At 46.5% G+C, this 19,193-nt stretch overlaps 1 protein-coding gene across 2 annotated transcripts in view; it reads right to left on the reverse strand.

The window, feature by feature from the left end:
• Positions 1-267: 267 nt before the first annotated feature.
• The window catches only part of midn (midnolin), a 26,059-nt gene continuing 7,133 nt past the window's right edge, over positions 268-19,193 (reverse strand). For both annotated transcript variants that reach the window (XM_010777146.1, XM_010777147.1), the window contains 4 exons: positions 13,676-14,206; positions 11,407-11,629; positions 10,855-11,178; positions 268-3,674 (listed from right to left, as the gene is read on the reverse strand). In XM_010777146.1, coding sequence (XP_010775448.1) covers positions 3,412-3,674; positions 10,855-11,178; positions 11,407-11,629; positions 13,676-14,206 — 1,341 coding nt within the window. In that variant the 3' untranslated portion in view covers positions 268-3,411. The remainder of the gene's footprint in view (positions 3,675-10,854; positions 11,179-11,406; positions 11,630-13,675; positions 14,207-19,193) is intronic.

Genomic DNA, 19,193 nt, shown 5'->3' on the forward strand with positions numbered 1-19,193 from the left:
ATGCCACTCATGTTACCTTATGAAACACATTCCCACATGAAATATTAGACTGAGTAGCAGCTTTCACTCAATGTTATTGAATGGGCTAGTAATGAACACTCATGGAGACAAACTGACATACTCATTTTGTTTTTTATTTATTTATTACCTAAAAAAAGAAAATGTTCTATCACAAGTCACACTGAAATGTATTGCTTAAGAAAAAAAAAATATATTCATATATTTTTTCATTTTTAAATTGTTTTCATTTTTTATCTTTTTTTTTTCTTTTTTCCAGAAACACGTTTTGTTTCCATTATATTCCACCAAAAAAACAAAAGTTTTTTTTGGGCACAAGCATCAGCTGCTGCTATGTCCCGACAACCTTCTCCCCAGCTTTTTAAAAAAATGCACAAAGAAATACATAATTCACAGTTACCATTTTGGTTTCATAAATTAATACAGTCACACATGTGCTACACCGGTCTAGAGCTAGAACATTGTAAATTGTATTCTTGAATCCTGTTATTTTCAATAGTTGGCTACAAGAAAGAACAGGCAACTCAAATGACGTGATCAGAATTCCACCAACATACGGTTTTTTATCCTCTCTGTATGCTTTTGTCATCTTTTTTGTTTTGTTTCATCTTTTTGAGTTTCACACAGAAGTGAGGCACACACAGACTATATTTCATACATATACAAAACAAACTTAAATACAATTTGGGAGGGGCAAGGGATAAATGGTCCTTTTAATAATGTTGTATCCTAGGGAACAGGAAGTGCATGTAGTCTGGAGTCCTCAGAGGACTTTTTTTATTCAGGGTTGTTTCCTGCCATCTAAGTACTGTGGTGTAAACTTCCTCAGTTAACATAAGTTAAACAGATTTGTAGCCTTTTGCAGCTTGTTGGTGGGAGGACTGAGTATAGAGGGATGTGAGGTTAGGACAACGGAGACCAACAAGCATGGCAACGCAATGAAGAAACGGGATGAAGGCCATGTTTGAGGAACAACACCAACTTTTGAATAGTTTTTGTTTCACTCAAACAAGCTTTACCCCTTACATCTACAACTCTCATGGCTGTGAATACTACAGTCCTGTGTACCAACCAATGAAAACAAGCTTAAATCTGACACTGACACAGCAAGGGCAACATTTTAAGGCACAGAAGCCTTGACATAATAGAGACTCCACCAGCTAAAAGCACTAAACAACAGATGCCCAGTGTCCTCAGTGACAAAAATGGCGCCTTGATGACAACAAGTCCGACAATGATGCACACAGAAAGTTTAAAAACCAAAAGGAAAAAACATTCCCGCCCCCATTGTCCCCAAGTGTCTCATTTTTTTAGTGAAAGGTAAGGCCACTTAAAAAAAAGATGAGGTTCACCAAAAAGGTAATCTCTCACTGCAATCTGTGGGAGTGCAATTGTGGTAGGGTGGTCCATCGATCAGACAGACAGACAGACAAAGAGACAGACCGGATGTTTCTCTGGGGTTTTGACGGACAGCACTGAGAATCCGCTGGTCTGTTAGTTCCCTGCCAGAGAACGTCCACACGAGCCTCGGTTGGCGTTCAGTTTGGGAGGAGGGGAGGTGGCTAAGAAAGTTTGTCTGGGTCCTTGAGAGTCATGGGGGGTAAAACCAGCGCTCAGGGATAGGGGCAAGAGTCAGCTGCTCTTTGCTCATCATCATCTTCATTGTCTCACAACAGGAATGTTCAGTGCTGAGCAAGATGAGAGTCCACACTTAACTTCATCTGTTTTGGTTTTGCGTTTGTAATACTTAAGCAGGACACTGTTGTTCTAACATTGAAAAATTGAAAATTACAAAAACCTAACCAACAAAAGCAGCATTGTTTATTTTTCTTCACAATTTCATGCATGTTGTTAACCTTCATTCCCACAGCACCAGTTTTTTTTTCTTCCATCAATAGAAAAAAGATCAGTGTAATTCACACTGCATGCAAATAAAAGTCACTTTTTCCTTTTTTTTTTAATCTGAAGTCCTAATGTGTAGCAGCAAAATTGTGAAAGGCCTAACCTGATATGTTAACAGATGAACTGGTGGAGGCACTAGATCATGATGCTGGATACAGAGCCCACTTCTTTTCCCTCTTTTGCCAATAAAAAGATATTATGAGGACTTGTGGTACAGCAACAGAATTTGATGTTTCGGGATTTAAATGAGTGACCAATGCATTCACCGCAGCTGACCTTTGATTTTGAGAAACTATGGGGAGGACAACTTGGACAAAAACATAGGGTATTCTAAATCAATTTACACTAAAGTCACACGTACACACACACCCTCATAAACCTTTGCCAATTGTCACATTTATGTACACAAACAGTTACAAAGTGGGCTGGATGAAATGTATCTTTCAGTATAATTTGTTCTAAGTAGACGACTATAATTTCTGAATGAGCTAATGAATGATTAAATTGATGTGTTTGTTGGCAATTCAACAACTTGACTAAAGCCACAAAGGGCTGCTGTTTTTTGAAAACAGCAGATAGGAGAAATAAAAAATAGATTTTTTCCATATACATTTTAAAGATTTTTAAATCCTCTAAAGCACTTTCTGTTAATATTAATTTATTTAGTTTTCTCATTAATCATTCCTATCGATACCCTATGTCACTGAGGTTGATATCAATACTTCCATATTCATTTCTTTTATCGATTTCAGGCCCCACCTCCGCCTCCTTGCACACTTTGACCAGCTGTTATAAATCAAGAAAATGTGCAAATCAACAACTACTTTGAACTGTTATATGAAAACCTGAATGCTTTGTGAACAATGCTACATATTTTTTGTTTATAAAATATAATAATATGTTTCAAAATGAAAAAAAAAAAAAAAGGTTTAATCAACCCATAACAGGTAAAAAGTAGACTGGTTGGTGAGTTTTGAGATCAATAAGAATGCCCTTTGGAACAATCCATAGTTTGGCAGTTCTGCCATCGAGGAAACACTGAGGCCTCCGGTGCTCCTGTTAGTTAGTCCAGTGTGGATCTCTTCATTGCTGTCCAGAGTGCGCTTCAAAAACAAAACGTAGAAACAAAAATCTGAAAAATACCCCCACCTAAAACCACCACCACCACCACCACCCACTGAATTCTGCTATGCTCAAGTACAGATATGGTCTGTAATCACACCTTAAAAAGTCTTGTACAATGTTAAGTCCAGTAGTTGCCTGTCCAAATCCACGAATCAAAAGAAAGTTCTTTTGTGGTTTACACAAGGTCAACTTTGAAGGACCGGATGGGATTAAAGTACGCAGGGAGCTTTATATTTCATCTGACGTCAGCTTTCCGCACAGCTCTGTGGCACCTCCTGCCAATCCAATCCATCAAAATATATCTCTAAGTAAATCCCAAGCAATGCTTTGCGAATCTTTTCCACAGCGTGTGGGATCAGACGCTTTTCAGGCCATGACGAACTCAGTCTTCAAGTCGGCTTTTACGTCGGGCTTCCACACGGAGTCGTCAAAGTCCAGGTCCATGGAGCCCTCGCTGGAGATGCTGCTGTTGCTGTTGCTGCGTCCCGCCTTCCTGTTGGGCAGCCACTGATACGGCGCGCTCTGGTCCCGCCTGGCCTTCCTGCGCAGGTGCTTCTGCTGCATCAACAGCTGCAGGCGCTCCACCTTGCAGCGAGTTGCGCGATTCTCAGTCTGACGAATACGGTCACCTGGACAAAGGAAGGGGAAAGATTGTCAGTCAGGTATTTCTATGTACACTGAGCATAATTAACAAAAAAAAGGTTTTAAGGACATTTATATGTGCTTCAGTGTGTGTGTTCCTAGCAGGCAGCAGATAAAGCAACACATCCTTGACATTCCCTTGGCTCTGATACACACAATGTAGAATTTCGTGCCTAACCTCCCCCACTGAGCATCATTAGCCCCCTCAGTGCCATTTCATCCCCTTGTCGCTGAGTGGGAAGACCTTCAGACAAAGAATCTCCTTGAGAACCAATAGCAGGGCCAAAACATGCAAACACAAGCCGGAGAGGACAAATACGAATAGCTGCCTATCATATCTGCGCACATAATTGCAGATGACATGCCTCAGTGACTGGATGTGCTGCTAAGTGCATTTCTAGCTGTTGATGTGCCTATAGGAGAATCAGGTCTCAAGGGAGACGCCTCGCATTGCACTGCGAATGCTTTCCTACAGTGGCCGAGTCAAGCCTAATTCCATTTATACTTATATTCGGGGGCTCGGAAGGAAGGAGAAGGCAACCACAATCTATTAGCCAGCACCATTAGTATCTGTCTGGGAATTAAATAATTAAATAATGGGCTAGAATGTCAATAAACCGAGGCACAGCGACCATCTCTGCCTCTGCTGCACACCAGAACACACACAAACACACACACTGACACTCAAATCCTCGTTGGAGCACATGATGTATTCACACACAAAAATATACACAATGTGTAGACTCCTGCACGCATACACACACACACACAGCTGCACACGCTCACAGGTGCACGCAGGCACAAACACAGCAACAGCAGCAACAGCCGCAGTAGCTTTTAACGTGGATCGATGGCAAATTAAAAAGACCTATTGATTAAACCTTAGCTCTAGTGCAGCCATCCATCTCGAGCCCAGGACAACGCTATTGGCTTTCAATAGAAAATGCAAGCGAATGGAAATTGTAAGCGGAGAGAGGGACGGGGAGAGATTGGGTTTTTTCTGCTATTTTCTTTTCTTTATTATAGCTATAGCTTCCTACTCTCAGCTCATTGACGCAACACCCCCCACCCCGTTCATTCTCTCTTTTTACCCCCACCCCGTTCATTCTCTCTTTTTACCCCCACTCCTTTCACCCCCCTCTCTCCTCCTTTGCCCTCCCCCAGCTCTTGCCCCATGTCTCCCCAGAGACAGCTAGGTGGGGCAGTGTGAAGAACGGGAAGCAGGAGGCGAGAGGAGAGAGGGTGGGGGGGAGTTGGGGGTCGGGCCGGCGATGTGGGCTAAGGAATTCCTCCCTCAGGGGCGAGGGGGATAGAAAGAGAAAAAAAAGGACGGAGGGAGGGAGAGGGTGGAGGGCAAAGGATCAGCCGTAGGTGGCAGTTTTCCGAATCGATTGTGCCCTCCTCTGCTCTTCCCCCCCATCGGAATGAATTCCGGACTCTGTGTGGGCTTAAATGTACCTCTTTCCCTCATTTGCTTATCGGATCGAGCAGTGCAGAGCCTTTTTTTCCAGCAATAAATATTCACCAGTGTCTGGCAGTGCATACTAAAGAACCAAACTGCCATCAAGCAGCCTTGATGCTGCTTTTTGAGAGAAGAGAGGAAGTGAAGAGTGACACCGAGTTGACAGAAAATAATAGTTCTTCACATGACACTCACTACACACAGACCGGGTTTTTCCACTTCCTGCCAATGTGTTATGACCTGATACAAACGTATGTGTGTGCATCCAGATGTCTTGTTCGTTGTATGTGAGGGCAGCCTGTCATCTCTTGAGAACAGGGGGTGTACCAAAGGGGGGGGGGGGTTCTCCTACTTTAGAGCCATTGTTCCGCTGCCTCAGCTCCATGTGACATCCACACACGCTGCCGCAAGGCTTTGTTCCCCCTCCGGTCCTCCTTCTTCCCCTTATTCCCCTGCTCTCTCCAGCTACAAGCCAAACCACCCCTCGAAATATGTCAATGCACAATGAAATGGCACAAAGCCAAAACATGCCAACTTACAAAATCTTTTTGTCTGGTACAGTTTGCCTTCACACTGTCTCAGTTTGAATTAGCTCTTTATCTCACCAGGGTAGTCCACTCAATCTTGCTTTGCAAAGAGGTTCATTTACCAGGACAACTCACCAATAAATGAGGCACAAACACACCATTAAGGGAACTTTTTTTTTGAGAATGTGGAGCTACACTAAACTTGGTGTGTGTGTGTGTGTGTGTGTGTGTGTGTGGTCATTCATCAGCATCACTTCCGAAGCCCTGGGCGGCTGGGCCGGACACAGCTGGCCACAAGGATCTCCAGACTATGTTTATGACGGTAGGACTATTATTAGGGCTGGCCAAGAAGGACAGACTACACACACACACACACACACACACACACACACACACACACACACACACACACACACACACACACACACACACACACACACACACACACACACACACACACACACACACACACACACACACACACACACACACACACACACACACACACACACACACACACACACACACACACACACACACACACAGTGGATGCAGAGACTACATTTTGATGAAAGTGCAATAACCTTGGAGGACCCAGAGAGAGTAAGAAACAGGGAATGAGAGGAGGAAATCCATGTCCGATATACAACCCAGATGTTTTCCAGGAAACACTCGGTGGAAGAAATCAAACAGCTGACCGGTCAAGGGCACAGAGAGGAAGGAAAGAGCAGTCTACCCATTTCCTCCTCTCCTTTTAACCACTCCCCTTAATGTCAATCACACCAAATCTCCATCCTGAACTCTCCTCTGTGAAGACTTTGACACAGCGCCTGTAAATACTCTGATCGCTGCAGAGAAAGCCAAAGAAAAACAGAGAGAGAGGGAGAACGAAGGGGTGATCTATGAATAATCGATGCGTCAGTCAGTTTTCCTTGCCTTTGAGCCCGGCCCAGCAACACAGCAAGGACTGAGATGGGGAGCACAGGGTAGGGGGGGAGGAGTGGGTGTGTGTAGGAGAAGCAGAGGATGGAGCTAGAGAGAAAGGGAGGAGGGCTGCAGTGTGCAGGACGCACAGGGAGATTAAAGGAGCTTCTCCTTTTATTGATTGTATAAAGATTGGCCTTCATTTGCAGTTGTCTTAGTGTTGTTGTTTGTTTGTTTGCCTTGATAAGTCTTGTGATCTTGCAGAGAGAACATTGTGTTTGCTCAGCATCCAGGGAACCGGGGGAGAGAGGGAGGTGTGGACAGAGGGGAAGAGGTAGTGAAAGGGAGAAAGGAAGATCAGGACAGAAAATCACAATGCCGCAAAGTCAGCTTTTGTTTCCTCCAATGTTGCCAAGTCTCCATTTGATGGTTTATTGATATGGGCAAAACTAATATTGTGGTCATTATCAGTATTATCGGTACATATTGGTACGTGACAATATCGACAGTTACATTCACTGGAGAACATCTGTGGTCCAGAGGTGAAGGGGTTTAGTAAGTAGTAGTTCCACAGTGCGTGATCTAAATGCATGAGTTGGGTAAAGACAAAAAACTGATGGATCTAAAACCATCAAATCATGGCGGTTCAATGCAAACAGGTAAACAACTCTATTGCCCCTTTCACACCAACACGGTTCCCGTTCTAGCTCCGTGCTAGTGATCTTCTGGTTCGGAATCGGTTTTTCTTTTCAGCCCCCGTTTTGTTCACACCGCCCAGAGCCCGACTGGTGCTACCACGGCTGCGTCATGACGTCACCGTTTACGTCGCTGATTTTCTCCCCAACGGCGTCGGGCCGATGATGGTGTTGCTTTTAATCATACGAAGCCAGATAAAATGAAATAACTACTTCTCAACCCTTAAACTTTTCTCCAGAGTGCCGTGGTTCATTGTTAATTAATGTGTTTCAGCTGCATTTACCGACCGCTGCAGTGCTGCCCGCTGTTTGGCATTACAACGCTGTTATTAAAGTTTCTCTCGTATAAAATGGGTGATGTTAGCATAGCAACAGCTAAACTGGCTATCTTGACTGCTTGTTGCTATCCTATAGTTGCATAAACCGTTTTCTACGCCGGCACATTTTACCGGCGTATTTTTGATTATGATTCTACTTGTGATGGTCGGACATGAAAACCTGTGCAGCCCATGTATTGATAGCTGCTATAATACAAAACAAAACGTCTGCCTGACTTTATAAAGAGTTGTTTTTTTTTAACAAGTCTGTAGTTGCGTTCTAGTCACTTTGGTCAGCGCTACTGCTTGTTACAACTTTCATTTGCCGTACTCGCCATAAACTGTTATTGCTCAGGTTGAGCATTATGAACATTTTGACAGCCAGCGAAAGGGCATTGACAGCCCTGCAGGGACAAAAGCTCTTCAATGACTTTTAGACTTAATTTGCATTCCCTCTCTCTCCCTCTCCTTGTCGACAAGGAAAGGGCACCTGATGTGCTTGGCTGGCTTTGCTAGATAGCTCTGTGCTGCGGTGTGTCGCCGGGGTGTTCACGGAGCTACTGGTGCACGTGGGTGTGTCGCGGCAAACCCCAGTGTGGAGAACTCGGCCTCAGCCAAGCAGGACAACGTTTCATATACAGGACTCAATGAGGCCGTAGGATCTTTCCCTGCGTCTCCCTAGTTCTCCCATCTCCCTCCTCCTTCGGCTTTCCCCGTCCCCGCCGGCAGAAGCTAACATGACCTGACAAATCTAAAGAGGAGAGGAAGGGATGTGGAAAGGGGTGCCGGAGAAGCTTTCAGAGCTAACTTTGCCCCTGCGTTGCCCCTCTCTGTGTTGAACTAAGGCAGCTGCAGTGGGAGTGGGACTAAAAGCCTGCCCTATAATCCAATAGCCCTCCCCATCTCTGACCCACAATGGCTCAGCCTGGTGCCCTGTATGCAGCCCCTGTCCCTGGCCCCTGCACAATGGGTTTGGCTGAGCAGGGGGCTGAAGGACCAGAGGGGGGTGCCGGGGAGGTCCTCCCTACTCAGTAAAGGAATTTAGCTAACAATCAGCCTGCCAGGCCACGCTAAAGCCCTCCTGTTCAAATCCAACTCGAGACTTCGGCTGACAAATCCCCTAACTCAGCAAAGCCATGAAACCAAGCAAGTAGACGTTAACCAGGAATTTGTCGGCCAGTGTGTGTGTGTGAGTAAGTTCAAGCTTTTTATTTACGCTCGTCTTCTCCCCCTCGCACATGAACTTGCAGCGGAAAGGGTAAAGGCTCTCAGGAGACGGCCTAGCTATGTGACATTTTCGAGAAGCCGTTTCAACCCGAGTTTGACCGCACACACACATTTAGGCATATGAGAAGCGTGGGTTCTTCCTATAGCTCAATGAAGACAGGTTTCTGTGAAGCAGAGTTAAGCCGCGGTGTTAAGTCCAGTAAGTCCTCCATCAGGTGTCGGCTGATAAGAGCGATTAGTCATCGGCTTGCGCAGGACACCATGTGGACGGGATAGGCAAGCAGCCTCTGTCCACGCAAACACAACGACACACTCTTTGTCTCAGTGAGCTTAAGTGTGTTTGGTTGAACGGGTTACTCATTCACTTTCTGGAAGTGAACACTGCGGGCAGGAAGTTGGACGTAGGCAGTTAAGTCGGAAAAAGGACATTAGAGAGGCTATTACTTCAGCCATTCTTTCTTTCTTTTTACTGCCCTTGGTTAATCAGTGGGCTGATGGACAGGATATAAACACCCATATGATGAATGTGTTGTGGTTTTAGACTCTTCCACGTCCTCCTCTCCCTGCCCTCAGCCTTATAAAGCAAATTATTTTCAGAGCTGCATTTCAGAATGAAATCTGTCTATTAAAAGGCCAAATGAACAGAGACATTGTATTGATGCACAACACAGACATGGAAAGAGAGGGAGGAAGACACAGAGAGATGGATTTTTCAGACAAGGCTGTTTTTGGACAGCAAATGGGGGAAACAGCGGCGTGGGCTGCTGAGTGGAGACGAAGAGAGATGACATGAGTGGGAGAAGAGGGGAAGAGCCGGGTGGGGGGGGCAATATGTAGGTGGTGGCAGTGAAGGAAAGGTCTTCCCTGAGTTAGCTAAATAAGCCTGTGTTATTCCAACTGTTCACTGAACACTTGTAAGGGTACCCAGGGTGACGCACAGGAATACAGGACATTCCCGGTCTATCTGTATTCAGCTGAGACTAAAACACTCTACTGTTTGCATCTGAAGGTCACGACACCAGGGACAACGCTCGATCACGACAATAGAAATGTATGTGCTTGCTTTAAGAAACAAAAGAAAACATTAAACATTAATCCCTGTACTGCAGGACCCCTCCCTACCAGACGATTCAACAAAATCTACCAGCAGCTCACCAAAGGCTAGCTCGATTTCCTTGACAGGAGATAAGGAGGCGGCAGAGGACAATGCTGTTTCTCTCAGCACAGCCAGGCTAACCTTACAACAGTGACTGAATCTTATCAGCTCTGGACATCTGTCTGACACTCCACATCCTGTGTCTCTGCAAGGAAAGGAGGTTTTAAAACACTAAAACCCAGACCCTAGATGGTATCATCTGCACTACAGCACCTGCCCAGCCCTTGGGCACGGGTATGGCTGGGTTTGTCTGGCCCCAGCCCGTACGTGTCCCAGCGGCAGACCTGTTTTAAAAAAGGCAGGTAAAATCACCAAAAGCCTAATCTAAATCTAAACATAGCCCAGCCCAGGCTTGAAGGGGTAAACCTACTCCGCTTCCTGACAAGTGAAGCCTGACTGAACAGGTTTGGAGAAGCTTGTGTTGCATTACTAACGGACGACCCCCCCCCCCCTCTCTCTTTCCCCCTCTGCTACAAAACCCAGGAGAGATGTATATATGACTGTTTTTGTTCTTTAATCTGACTGTTCTGTTCTTGCTTTGTCAGTATTTTAAAGATGAAAAAACTTGCTTGAACAAGGAGGACAAAGTAATCCCAACAGAAATGATCGCTAAACCATGTGAGCGATGGGAATAGAGACAGAAAGTATGACGATTATTCTTCACTAGGGTACAATGAAAGAGAAAAACTCAGTAAAATGACAAATTCTAGATTGAAGTCATTTCACACACACACAGGAACAACTGCAGGACCATCTGCCTCAAGGGATGCACAATCCTTCCATGTGTGTGTGAGTGTGTTTCTGTTGAGTTTCTGACATGTTTGCATGAGCAGTGGGAGTGTGGTGTGGAGTCACTTACCAGGGGGTTTGCACATGCGGATCTGGCTCTGGCACTGCACCAGCGGATGAAGAGTAGCAGGAGGGCTGATGGGGATGCTGGCGGGCACAGAGGTAGCTTTGGCAGGGAGGCCCGTCATGCCAGCAACCTGGGGGGAAGGAGGCGGCGAGGGGGAGGGTGTGGTGGGCGAACCACATCCGGTCTGGTAGCGGAGCTGGGTGAGGGAGGGGGGCATGCCCTGGTAGTGGCGCGTGGCGCTCAGGAGGTCGTTGAGGATCTGCAGGATGGTACCAATATCTCGTCTGGGACGCCCAGTGCTGTCCTGGCAGTTAGGGTGCAAAGTGCCTGAGAGAGGGAGGAAGATAAAGGGTTACAAGAGATTCGTTTTTAATTAAAAAAAAACCTAAAAGTTGAAGATTTTAAGGCAAAAAAACCCGGAGGACAATGACAGAGGAGAATGTGTTTTTGTGAAGCATGCAGGTTTAATAAAAGAGGCTTTCAGCTGGATCTCACTGTGCGCAGGGTTTTTGGATAAAGCAGCAATAAATCTAAATGGCAGCTCAGTGTCCTCACCTGAAAAGGTCCCTGAGAAGACTCCGGGAGCGTGGTTGACAAAGCTCTCAATGATGGCGCCCGGTTTACGGGAGCGTGTTGAGGGACTGCTGCCACTGCCGCTGCCGCTGGGGCTGTTGGGAGTGTTTGCGATGTTGGGGCTGTTTGGGCTGCTTGGGCTGCTTGGGCTGCTTGGGATGTTGGGACTGTTGGGGCTGTTGGAGCTTTTGGGGCTGCAGTTAGCCTGGAAGAAAAAAATATAAATAGCATAAAGTGAGGCTCAGAGCATAGAGAAGCAGTGTAAAAAGAACACATTGGTACAGTCACATCCTGTACTTTATATAAGCAGTTCATCAAATTACATTCATGCCTATCCTGTGAGCTGTTTCTTCTGACTTATAAGGTATAGGATATAAGCTCTGTCCTGAGGAGACCTGCATGGGTTCAATGGCGCATTTCCACTACAGCGCGGAGCTCGCTTTAAGCGTGCCGTGCCGGGCCCGGCCCGTTTTTTGGTTGCGTTTCCACTTGGCGTAGTTCCGGCTAGTGGGTACTATTTCACAGTTTTTCTGGCCCCATAAAATTGAGGTTCTTTCCGGGCCAACAACCAGGCTGAGTCGGGCTGAGTATGCTAAACTAGAGAATCACTGGCAAGGGAGCTACAACTACAACAAAATGAACATATTTGACCGTGATTTAATTGTAATACACGTTTCAAAATAATGCCGAAGTAACAACATACTGATACCGGTTAGTAAACACCATGAATTAATGCTTTGACAAGTCTGCAGACAGACGGCAGGCGAAAAACCTTTTAAAATGCGTGTTGTCTAAATGGAGATCGGCTAAGCTAACGCAGTATACGCTCCGACCGTCCACACTCACAACAACGGCCTACAGACATAAATAAACCAGCGACTGTATTCGCCATGTGGTTTGTACTTGTTTCACTTTTGTCTAGTTTCTAAACAGATATGAGGAGCTGTGAGCTTGAGTGCTAACAGCTAACGGCTGATGTTGTTTTTCTGTGGTTCTGATTGAAGATAACGTCACGGCTCCGCCTACACTGCGTTACTATAGTGCCCCAGCTACTAAACTGTAATGGAAACGCAGCATAAAGTGAGCCAGTCCTAACAAGGCCTAGCCATACCGAGCGAGGCCCTGTAATGGAAATGCGCCATTAGTGACCTTTACATTAGGATGTACACTATTTGCACAATGTTAGTAGCCTATGCTGTGCTGGTTGATATAGGAAACCACGGAAAGCAGGAAACCTGAGCTTTCGACCTATAGCCCTAAAAAAAAAGCGAGGATATCTTGTTACCTCAAACCTGAGAAAGAGCAAAAATAATCAACCCCGTTCCTTCACCTTAGCACAACTTCATGTCATCACTCAACTGACATGTGAACGTTAATTTGAAACCCAGCAAGGGTCTCTGTTTTTGTGTGTGTTACCATGTGAAAGCCTAATGAGGAATAGCCATTTCCGTTTTCCTCCCTAATAAACTGGCCTGTGTTTCTGTTTTTCTTGTTGTGAACCATCTCTCCCACAAAGTCCACTGACATCTGGTTCTTATTTGCTTTCCATAGGCTGGAGCTCGGGGGAGGTGGAGAAAGTATAAACAGCAAATTTGGTTGTTGGAGACGAGTAAGTAAGTGTGTTTGTTCGAGCGTCTGGCTAGCTGTTCTTGGAGTTATTCAAAGTTAAACAAAGGGTTTCAAAGGTTGGTGATCAATGGCAGACAACACTGAGGTCAATGATGATTAGTCTTCCCATAAATAAAATCGACTATGATCGTTAAATCTGCCTCTGTTTGAATCTCTGTCTCTCAAGCTGTTCCTCTTCCCCCCTTTTCCCGTACATCTCATAGGGTCATAGGGATGCTGTGTCCGTCCTAGCGTGTGTGTGTTGGCCTTTTTGTGTGCATTTGGGAATGCAGATTGCACTCCAGTGATGACTAAGTGCACTGTGGTTTACACACACACACACACACACACACACACACAAACACACAAACCTTTTCCAGACCCGAGTAAACCACGGGTTCACCTTCATGAGATCCCACTAATCTAATCAATTAAATGGAGGATGATTTAGTTGTGTGCATGGCCCTCGGGTCAAATAGCCATAACCTACCTCCTCCATTGTTCATTCATTACAGGGCTAAGTGCCTTTGATGACATCAGCTGTGTCAGAGTTAAGCTTTCCAACCACTTTATTTGTAGAATAGTATATTATTGTGAGATTTTGCATGCTTGGAAGTTGACTGACAATGTTTTTGGAACTTACTTCAGGGCAGAGGATCGGGGCTACAGGGCTAGCCTGGCCCACGTCGGGGCTGGGTTGGCTTGAGGAAGGCTGTTGGTAGTGGTGGTGGTGACTATGGGGATGGGCTGGAGAGCGGAAATGACCTCCAGGGATGTTTGACGGACGAGGGGAGTGGGCTTGAGGGGGAGGAGTAGGGGGGCTACAGTGAGTGGAGGAGACCGACTGGTGGTACATGGGCGGGATGGGCTGGTTGTGTGTGGAGGGCAGCGGGACGGATGGGGAGACTGGGGAAGAGGGGGGAGGCTGGGCCAAGTGGGGGCTGGGATGTGGATGATGCTGGTGGGAGTGCGGGTGGGGGTGGGGAACACGAGGCTGCCCGGTGGGCTGTCCCATTGCGGCGGTGTCGGAGTTGCTCCGGGTGATGACGTGTCTGTGCTGGAGCTGGGGGCCGCCGGACTGCTGCGCCGCCAACTGGAGCTGCACGAACATCATGTGATCCCCGACACGCAGCGCCAGGGTGAGGGGGGAGCGGCCGGACAGGAAGTCACTGACCTGCGGGTAGACAAAAGAGAATTTGAGTTAAGTTCATCCGCTTTTACAGGAAAGGTCACCAACACAGCATTGCCAAGTGCCAAAAAATAACATTTCAAAACATTCATGTTTAATTGGCGCAATGGCATTGCAAATTCAGTCTGCATCCAGATTGTGTACTTAAAGCCAAAGCATATTGACTTCCTCTTTTATAAATGAACAATCCGCGCCATGGTTGGCAGTTGAAATGCACAAAACAGAGCTTTGAGCTCCCCCTCTCACAGAGACACCGACACACCACATTAGCCCATAATGAAATCAATCACTATTCTGTAACACTGGCCTATTTACATCTGTGGGGAGCAGTGGATGAGGAGACCTATTGGAAAAACACACAAATAGCACCCACTCTCGCTCGCCTCCCACTGCCCCTCAGTCCCTTCTTAGTCAGCAGTGTCATTCAACTCGGAGACAGAGGCCACCCTTCTGTCTGGCCCGGGGCCTGAAAAATCAGTCCCACGTCCAGGAAATACACCCCGCCTGCCTCTCAAACACAGAATAGCCGATTGTCCGCGGCGGATCTGGAAGGGCTGCCCATTTCTGGAGCTCTGGCAACAACTAATAAGAGCCAAGTGTGGAGGCCTTCGCTGTCCCACCCGTGGCCCGGATGGACACACAAACACACAGGATAGCAGAGTTGTCACGACTTGGCCGGAGGATTCACACCAAACAACAAAAGTTCTCTTGTCCCCCTGGCGCATGCCTGTGGCTCTGTTGCTTTGCATTGCTACTCTCTGCTTAAGCCTGTGCATGTGTAAGAGTGTTTATTCTCTTATGAGAGTCATATGGGGGTCAGAAAGCTTCTTTGGGTCTTGAAGACTCAGCATCACATCCCAAGTCTCCCCAAATAGAAGCAAACTGAACCAGAGTGGCAAATACAAAGTGACGCCTCTTTCCAAAAAGGTTTCAACAACCCATAGTGCCTTTCAGTCCCCAGAGACTCACGAGGGAGGGGGAAACAGGAAGACCGGAGCAGCAGTGCAAAGCTACACAAGGGGGTGAGAGAGCACAAAGAGGACGGGAGATGGAGAAGGAATAATGACAAAGCTGAGAAAACAACTAATAGAGACACACATACAAAGACGTCAAACAAGAGCAGAGGTCTCACTCCCCCTAGACCCTGCAGCCTTTGGAGTGTGCTTGTGAGAGGCTGGCCTGTAGTTAACCCTGTGAATCACCAGGCTCTGCCCTCCATCACTTCTCTCCCTTTTCTTCTGCTTATTTATTTCTCTATCGACCGCTGCCTCTCTGTTGCCAGGGTGACCTTTGCACGTTGGTATTGACATGGTGTGGAAGAGAAGATCGAGGGAGAGGAGAGGCAGGTGATAGGACGAGGGGGGCTGGGGTGATCTGATGGCTGCTTTTCAACATGTAAATAATCAAAAGCTAAAGAGGCCGGGATCAGCATAAAGGATGCTGCAGGATAAACAGGAACTCAGTGTTAAGTCAGCCACTAATGGCCTGTTGATGGTCCAGTTCACACCCATTATCCCCCTGTATTGGTAAGACAATAAACTCAGCAGAACGGGACAGGAAGTGAGGAGGAGAACAAGGGCAGGGTGCTACCTGAGGCGGCTCTAAGACACTCTGTGCACAAAGACTAAGACAAGATGTATGGTTGTGTCTGTTTGAGGTCTCGGGGGGAGGAGGACCCCCAAAAGTGGGTGTGGAGGAGAGAAAGAAAGAGAAAAGGGAGGGGGTGGTAGGGATGCTGACTGTGTCTGTGACTGACAGCTGTCAAATAATGAGTCGGCAGTTTGCAAATCCGAAACACACACAAACGAACATGGTTACAAAGTCAGAGGCCCTGAGGGAGACCTTCAAGCCAGTGTTTAGTTAAAAGGAGGGAGAAATACTGCAGGGGCACCCCTGGGAAGTGAGTGTATATTTGTCTATGGTTCTGTTTCTACAATCTGACTGTGTCAACGTCCAGTTCACGCCTGGCATCAGAGTCTGCTTTATGTTACTGCCTCTAATTGGATTTCACCTTCATGCTAACTTTTGATTTTAACAGTGAAGAAACTGTTTGGGCACTTTTACAATTTGTTATTTTGAGGTGGCTTATAAACACTGTGTAGGAGTATCTTCTACTACACAGGGTGGACATATTTGTGTTCACCCTGTGGAGATACTGTATGTTGAATCCTGCGGAGAATTCTTCCTTTTTCCTATGAAGCAATCATCTAAGATACCATTTAATGTCAAGTCTGAACAGGGCCTTTGCTTCATCCCTCTGTTCCTGTGTGTGTGTGAGAGAGAGAAAGTGAGAGAAGAAGGCCGACAGTGAGTGACAGCAGGAGAAACAGAGGAGGCTTGATTACTCTTATAATGACTGGTGTGGATTATTCAAAACCACCAAGATAAAATGCACTCCTACTGAGTTCCCAACACCACATGGCAGGCTACAAATTAGCCGGCGAGAGAAGCAGGCTTTCTTATGGCCGTCTGTGCTGGTTTGTGTTTGAGACAGAAGACAGAGAAGGAGGGGAGGGCCCCACTTTTGTTGTGTTAAGGCAGACAGAGAGAAACCAGCCATTCATTGTTCTCTTTCTGACGCAGCAGAGGCTATGCAAAGAGAAGAGGAGCTCATGCCTGAAGGACAAGGTGTGTTTGGCTGAAAACAGACATTTGATAGACACTGCCATGACGAAGTGACATGCAGGTGTTGATAAAGAGCCGTTCCACTTAATTACTTCTCTCACAACTGACCCCAGAGCAGGCGCCATCAACCATTTTGTTTTAGTTGTCCAGGAGGTTGTTTAGCAGAAGGCTTTGCTTGCAATGCAGTGATGGGGGAGAATATGATAAGGGTTGGGGGGGGGAGATAGAGGAGGAAAAAAGGGGGTGCATGGCCTGAGTGAGGAAGGGAGAAAGGATGGTGAGGGGGGGATGGGGGCGATGGGGGTAGGGTGTCAGAGTGGTGGTGGGTGATGAAATATTCAGTGAGAGTGTGCCTCTGGCTCCTTCCCTCTTTTTTTCTTTCGACATCTCTGGCTGACAGTTTTATTTATTGGGGTCCCTGTGGTTCAAGGAACTCATTTGCAGTCGTTCTTCCTTTGCACACTAAGCGAACTAAGGGAGGGAGATAAGGAGTGAGGAAGGAAGAGAGAGGCTGAGGGAGGGGGAGAGGGAGAGGGAGAGGGAAAGATAGAGCGCTGGCAGCACTGAGCTGACATTCATGAACAACTGAGCAGCTTTGTGCCAGAGAAAAGAGGATAGAGGATGGGGGGGCGGGACAGGAGGGTGGAGAGAGAGAGGGAAGCCGTGAGAGGGAGGGACGCCAATCTGGTTCCAACACAGCAGCTCACCTGTCCAACCGCCAGGTGAAGAGCAGCTTCAAAAGCCTGCTTATTAACCCGCCTATCGACCTATATGTTTTGAACGCACCAGGACACTATTGATAAGTCTCTGTGCGGACACAAACCGGCTAAAGATGCAATAACAGCTCCTCAAAGGGGGGGGGGGCTCTTCAAAGGCCCTATTAGAAAGATAGGAGTCTGTAATACTGCTTGATATAAAACAGCAAGCGAGGACCAGCTGGTCATCGCTGGATTTGATCGTCTGATTGAAGAGAGATGAGAATGGCAAAGTCCACGATGATCAGGTTTCATGCTCAAGCCACTCCTCACTCCTGCTGCTGCTGCTGCTGCTGTGCCAACAAGTGACCAGCTACACGTTCACATGCTCATTCAAGCTTCTCAGCTCACAGCCCTGATGCATTAGCTCCAATTTAAAGCAAGCAACAGCAAAGAAAATCCTCGTTTTCACTTGTTTGCCTGCTCTCACTCCACTGAATGCCTTTAATAACTTCCAATGAATACAATGTAGGAGATGCAGAAGAGGAAATGGGTGAGGAAAGAATGGACACTATGGCGTTCCTCAGTATGTTTTTGTATGACTTATTGGATCGACTTGGGTATTCTGACCCCTGCCTCTCAGTTACACCAGCAGCATATGTCTAATTGACTTCATTAGCCTTGGTGGTGGCTCTCAGATGTGACATTCCTGGCCTCCGTCCTCCCACACAGTCGCCCCAGTAGTCACGATGCCGGCAACTTGAATCTCAAAAGCTCAGCATAGCCAGGGAATGGAAAGAAATGACTGTCACGACTCAAATATGGAGAAATAATACTCCCCTGGCCGCTGAACGAGCAAACACACAGACATTAAACATAGACGTTGCCACACACACACACACACACACACACACATCTACACAATAGGACAATTAAATCCTCTGCAAAATCCATCTATCCCTTGATTACCCGACAACACACCTTGATTCCCTCCACCCAGCCCAGCAGCCCCCTCCCACAGTGCGTTTAAGCATCACAAAGGGGATTACACAGGTGCAAAAACACTTCGTGATCTGGTTATTAATGCAATTTTCAAGCCCAGGATTTACATGAAGAGGGAGTGAATAGACCTTTAGATCAGCATTGTCTTGTATTCCATACACGGGTTGATTTACACATCCAGCAACAAATTAATTTCTGTAGCTTTCATTTAGGTAACAAAAAAACAAATTACCATTCCAAAGAGCAAAGACTCCCTCTCTCTTATACGGCATGCATATAAAAAGCCTTCATTTCAACAGCGCTGGGAAGGAGGAGGGAGCTGCATGCTTAAAGAGGGGAAGCTCCGCTCATATTGACCGACATACTGACTCAAGTCATTTTTCAATTCCTTGCACTCCTAAATCCTCAATACAATTACTCTCCAATGATTTCCAGTAGTGTCAATCCTGCTGATTAACTAGCATCTAGATAAAGGTGGTCTACAGGGTGCAGTGCTGGAAAAAGAAACATATTGACCATCTGCATTGAGCCGTTTCACACACACACACACACACACACACACACACACACACCATAATCTGCCGTTTCTAGTGGTAAGCCAAATGTTGATTTCCTTTCTTCCATTAGATTCTCGCCTTTCAACTGTGGGT

This window comes from Notothenia coriiceps, unplaced genomic scaffold (genome assembly GCF_000735185.1).
Source record: "Notothenia coriiceps isolate Sejong01 unplaced genomic scaffold, NC01 NC01_scaffold00017853, whole genome shotgun sequence".
NCBI lineage: Eukaryota > Metazoa > Chordata > Actinopteri > Perciformes > Nototheniidae > Notothenia > Notothenia coriiceps.